The sequence below is a fragment of the Petaurus breviceps genome, unplaced genomic scaffold (assembly GCF_028583685.1).
Source record: "Petaurus breviceps papuanus isolate PSGF00001 unplaced genomic scaffold, PetGlider_PUasm1.0 90721, whole genome shotgun sequence".
Lineage (NCBI taxonomy): Eukaryota > Metazoa > Chordata > Mammalia > Diprotodontia > Petauridae > Petaurus > Petaurus breviceps.
Window position 1 is genome coordinate 4813168 of NW_027187322.1, and position 6000 is coordinate 4819167.

At 50.0% G+C, this 6000-nt stretch overlaps 1 protein-coding gene across 1 annotated transcript in view; it reads left to right on the top strand.

Moving 5' to 3' along the window:
* LRP5 (LDL receptor related protein 5) overlaps nucleotides 1-2443 on the top strand; it is a 138142-nt gene extending 135699 nt beyond the window's left edge. The window contains exons 22-23 of the mRNA XM_069066525.1: nucleotides 662-759; nucleotides 1970-2443. Of these exons, the coding sequence (XP_068922626.1) occupies nucleotides 662-759; nucleotides 1970-2231 (360 nt within the window). The 3' untranslated portion in view covers nucleotides 2232-2443. The remainder of the gene's footprint in view (nucleotides 1-661; nucleotides 760-1969) is intronic.
* Nucleotides 2444-6000: the final 3557 nt, after the last annotated feature.

Here is a 6000-nt window from a genome sequence, read left to right on the forward strand (position 1 = left end):
GTGTCAGTGCCAGACATCTAACAGGGTACTGGCTCTGGGTCCGGCAGCTCTCGGGACCCCAGGAGCCTCAGGCAGCTCCTTAAGATACTCAGCTGAACTTGGAATCTGCCGCCTGCTACCTGGGTGGCTTTAACCAAGTCATTAGCCACTCTGGGCTTCAGTTTCTCTGTCTCTAAAGCGAAGGTGTTGGTTGTGGGTCTTGGGCAGACTACTGAATCCTATGGATGCCTTCTTCAAATGATGCTCTGAGGTTTTAAATCATGATTGAAGGAGATGCTAAATTTCAGGAAAGGTCTATGAAAATAAACACATAATTTTTTCCATTGAAGTTCATGGATCCCCTGTGATCTATCCATAGACCCCCTCCCCCCAAGGGATTAAGAACCCCTGGACTAGATCCAGTCTACATCTATAATCCTAAATTATGGTTGGGTTGTGGGTTGCAGTCAGTTCTGTGCAGAGCTTTTCCCACTGATGATTCTTAATGGTGAAGACTTGGGGCACTCAGGCTTCCATCTTGAGGAACAGCATACAGCCAGCAGGCCACGTGTGGCTCCCAGGTTAGAGCCTTCTCTGCAGCCCTCCTGGGCCCTAAGGCAGCTGTGGGCGTGGAGGGCAGCAGTGTGAGAGATGCTGAGCCTCTTGTCCTTTCTCTCCCCAGATCCTGAACCCTCCCCCTTCTCCCGCCACTGACCGCTCTTTGTACAACACGGAGATGTTCTACTCTTCAAACATTCCTTCCACCACGAGATCATACAGGTACATGGTTATCCTCCCCATCCCGCTGGGGGAGCTGCAGCCCCTGCGCCTGCCTGGTGACAATAGGGGTCCCCTGTGGCACATAGGAGAAAAATGAGACCATTGGTGTCTTCGGGGTCATAGGCCTGAAACCAGGTTCCTGGCTCCTAGTTCATGGGTGAGTCCTCAGATCAGATTATTGATTTAATAGGATCATAGATTGGGAGCTGGACATTTAGTCCCCCTTTTATGGATGAGGAAACTGAGGCCCAGGATCCTACATACACATAATGAGCAAGCGTCAGGGGTGGGATGTAAAGCCTGATCCTCTGCCTGCAGGTTCTGTTCCAGAACCTCCTTCTCATGGCTTATTCTGTAGGATGAGGTCAATCCCCATCCAGCATTTACTATGCACTGGAGGGAGCGGGTGTAGCTTCTGTTCCCTAACCACTAAGCCAGTCCTGGGTAGACGCAGGTGCGTTCGCCCAATTCCGGCCCAAAGGGTTGGTGCAGTAGCACCAGGCAGAAGGGGGAGCTTGGCAGGGCTGCCAGCCGGCTCCAGGAATTTCCCAACCAGGGAGCTGTCTAGTACAGTGGTCTTGTGCCCCCTTGTGGCCGATCTTGGAAACAGCCTCAGCAGATGTCAGCCACCAAGTTTGGGAATCCAGCCAGGAGACCTGGGTCTGAGGCCTCTAGCCCCGGGGAGCACTGGCAAGGGCTGGACAAGACCCCAGCCTCTGAGGAACCTGGTCCAGAGAAGGGACCTGCCTGCCCAGGAAGCCCTGGGCCTTATCAATGGTAGTAATAATTGGTTACTGCTTAGTAACGGTGAGCCACGGGGGACCTCGGGCACCATCTTGTCCCATGACCTCATTGTACAGAGGAGGAGAAATGATTTGCCCAATCATGTGGATGGTAATTGTCAAATGCAGGATTTGAACTCAGGTCACTCACATTTCTATAGTGCTGTAAGTTCCAGAAAGCACTCACGGAAACCTCATGGCTCTAAGAAGAGGAAGCCAAGACTCAGAGGCATAGTGCCTTGAGCTAGCCAGGGGCCGAGCTGGGAGTGGGCCCTGGTCTTTGGACTCCATATCCCCCGGCTTTCTTCCTTGTATCCTCTAGGGTCCAACTGCCCCAGCCCAAGGCCCCCGGGCCTGCCTCATCTCCTGGATGAGGGGACACTGGCCTCCTGGCACCAACATCCTTGTTTTCCCTCTTCCCTTTCCAGACCCTATGTCATCAGAGGGATCGCGCCCCCCACGACGCCGTGCAGCACGGATGTATGTGACAGTGACTGCACCACCAGCCGCTGGAAAGCCAGCAAATACTACATGGATCTGAACTCGGACTCGGACCCCTACCCGCCCCCACCCACGCCCCACAGCCAGTACCTGTCGGCGGAAGAGAGCTGTCCGCCGTCGCCAGCCACAGAGCACAGCTATTTCCATCTTTTCCCGCCCCCGCCCTCCCCCTGCACGGACTCCTCCTGACCTCGGCCCCACCCCTGGGCCCGCTTCTGTCCCCTCCCCCTGTAAATATTTTTAAATATGAACAAAGAAAAAATATATTTTATGATTTTAAAAAATAAATAAATATGGTTGGGATTTTAAAACACAAAAAATGTGAATAATACCAGGGTGGGCAGGGTTGTGAAAACTTTGTACAGTGGAAAAATATTTATAAATTTACTTTTTTAACTTAATTCCCTTTTTTTCTGTGCTACTTGACTTGGGTTCAGAGCCTTGAGGCTGCATGCCCAGGGCTGCTATTTATCCTGAGACCTCAGCGGCTTTCGAATCATTGGTTTATTCAGGTCCATCTTTGCTGATCGAACCAAAGGATCCCACTGGACTGTGGGATGTAGGTTACTTATGGTCAGTGCTGAGAAATGGTCACCAGCACAATTGGAGAGGAGGGAGAAGCTGACTGTAGACCCTTTTCCACAGAGCTGGTGCCAAGACACTATAGTCTTAGAGTTGGCTTATTTTATCCAGAATTCTAATCACCTGGAAATCTCCACTTCTCAGCACTTCTGGGCCCAGCTGGAGGGAAGCCTTCTCATTGTGGTCAGCTGTTGTTCAGGCCTGTCCCACTCTGCAGGACCCCAGTGGGGTTTTTCTCAATAAGCATCCTGCACTGATTTGCCATTTCCTTCTCTGTTTCATAGGTGAGCAAACAGAGGCAAACAGGCTGGCGTGATTTGCCCAGGGTTCCTCAGCTAGGAAGTGTCTGAGGCTAAATTTGAACTTGGGAAGATGACCTTTCCAGACGTCTGGTCTGGCACGCTATCCCCAGCACAGCCTAACTAGAGACCAGCTGAGCAGTGGCATCATGGGGGGGGGGGGGGGGGAGGTCCAGGACATAAGGCTGAGAACCCTAAGAGACCTCAGAGACCACTCAGTCCCACCAAGACCTGAGCTGGAACCGTGGGCATACTATACCCAATGTGGGTCATCTAGCCCTTGCTGTGAGGGGCACCAGCCACCTCCCAAGGCCACCCAGGAGGCTTTGGGGCAGCTTGAGAAATTGGCTTTGCATCAAGCTTAACTTACTCTTTGCAGTGACCTCCTGTAGAGATTATATAGTCCAACCTCATTGTCTTACCAAGAAGGAAACTAAGGCCTCAGGAGATGATGGGACGTGCCCAAGATCATACAAGCAGGGGATTCTATCTACTATCTACAATTTAATTCAACAAACATTTGCTTAGCCAGAGATCATCTCCAACAGGCTGACCACCTGGTGTTGAAAGGTCATTGGCCCAGCGGCCTGTGGAACATAAAACTATAAAATGGTGTCACACCTGCTTCCTTGATCACCTTGTGGGCAGAGGAGCTGGAGAAGGTGCAGAGAATGCCACAGTCCTTGGTCCCTCCCAAGCCTCGCTTTGAGGTTGGTCCCTGCAAGAATGGGATCCTTGTTGAATGCCCCATGTGGGTGCCACACTGTAGCACTCTCGACATTCTTGCTAGAAATGAAAGCAGAGGAGAGAAGGGAATTCCAGCTCACGGAAGGCTGGCTCAAGAGGCAAAGAAAGGAGCTGGGGGTGCGGGTTTTCCATACACCCCAAGCGGTAAGAAATCTTATTTCAGGGCCAGTGTTCCTCACTTGTTACAGTGCTGATGACAGGTGTTTGCAAAAATGCCATCGTGGAAATAATGGCAACTTTGGGGCCAACATCAACTGCTCAGGCCGAGACTGGAGAAGTTCCAGGAAGAGCTTGATAAGACTTTCTAAGCTGGGAGTTGGGTTTTAAAAAAATATTTTATTTTTTCTCAACTAAATGTTAAAACAATTTTTGACATTTGCTTTTTTTTGTTTTGAGTCCCAAATTCTGTTTCTCCATCTCTCTCTCCCTGAGACAGTAAGTAATCTGATATAGGCTATCCACGTTAGGCCAGAAGTTCTTAACCTGAGCTCTGTGAACTGGCTCCAGGCATTGTCGATAGAGTGCCAGGCCTGGAGTTGAGACCTGAGTTCAAATGTGACTTCAGACACTTATTGAGTTGTGAGACCCTGGACAAGTCAGCTAATCTCTATTTGCCTCACACTTCCCACCTGCAAAGGGGGGGGGATAATAACAGCACTTCCTGGGTGGCTAGGTGGCGAAGGGAATAGAGCACTGGCCCTGGAGTCTGGAGGACCTGAGTTCAAATCCCGCCTCAGACACTTAACACAAAAACTAGCCGTGTGACCCTGGGCAAGTCACTTACCCCCAACTGCCCTCCAAAAGAAGCAACTAAGTAAATAAATAAATATACAACAGCACCTGCTCCCCAGGTTGTTGTGAGGGTTGAGTGCGAGTCACTGTAAAGTGCTTAGCACAGCGTTTGGCACACAGGTACCACATAAAAGTTGGCTATTATTGACAGGATTTTTTATGACTTTCAATATGATTGGTTTTCTCTGTTATCCTATGTGTTTTATCTTCTGTGTTTCAAGGCATTGTTCTGGAGCAGTTAAGTGGCACAGTGAATGGAACACCAGCCTTGGAGTCAGAAGCACCCGAGTTCAGATCTGTGCTCAGACACTTACTAACTGTGTGACCCTGGGTAAGTCCCTTACTCCTGATTGCCTCGAAACCAGAAAGGCAAGCTGGATACCGTCCTCTCCCCTGCTTGCCCATCTCTGCACAGTCTTTGGGGGTTCTGTATTTACAAATCGAGGTCATCCTCAGGATGTGTGTGAATTACTAGCGGGCAACAACCCGAATTTCACAAACGATGTTCGACAATGCGCCACGTCTTGACTGACTCACAATGTGCTGAAAGATGGAGATGATGAGGTCCCATAGTGGTTAGCATTTACTGATTCTGAACTCAGCCTCAGGAGAACACACGGCTGCCTGACAGGCTCTTTCACAGCAAGATCGGAATTCAAGGTTCCTGGATGGATGTAACCACAGAAATCTCTCTATTCCGTGACCCTCTGATCATAAACATTGTCTGTGGCATAAAACCAGGAGAAGTGTGGTTGCCAAAGGTAACCCCCACAGTGATGGAGTCCAGACCAAGGAAGGATTTTGTGGATTGCAGGTGAATTAAATTGTGTCATCTTCATCAGGCCCTGGCATTGCAGAGACTCTGGGACTGATGTCTAACCTTTCAGAGGAGGTTGGCCTTAATATCTACATAGCGAAGACCAAGTGGGTGAAGGATGTCTATTGCTGGGATTTCAACATACATCTAAATGGCTGTTTGTCCAACAGTATGTGTTATCCGGAACGGATTTCTAATACAGATAATACAGGTGGACATTGAGCCGTGTCCAGAATGGGAAAGGAGCAGGAGGGTGGGCTGGATTGCCTTTGGAAAACTGCGAAGCTCTTTTACTGACGCCAAGTTTCCCACAAAAGCAAAAGCCCATTTTGCAAATACAAACATTTTGCCCATGTTGCTATATAGCAGTGAAGCCTGGGACCTCCTTGTCTACAGAGAATTAGAGATGTGAGCATCATACAGATGGTGACGGAGAGGCTCATGGGGGGTTGAGCAGCCATGATACAAAGCCAAGGAGAAAATCTGAAGACGAAGAGGAGAAAGGGGCGTTATCCAGGAATTGTGAGACGAGAAAAGAAGAGAGGCTGGTGATGGAATGAAGGCAAAGGAAGACAGGTGCCCAGTCAGGGGGCTCCACTGGCACCCTCACAGTGTCAGAGAAAATCAAGGAAGACTTCCAGCATGCTGGGTGGACCCCCTCTGATGAACACTGGGGAGAATATAGGTGAGGGTCACAGAGGATGGGCAGGTGTGGTTGGCC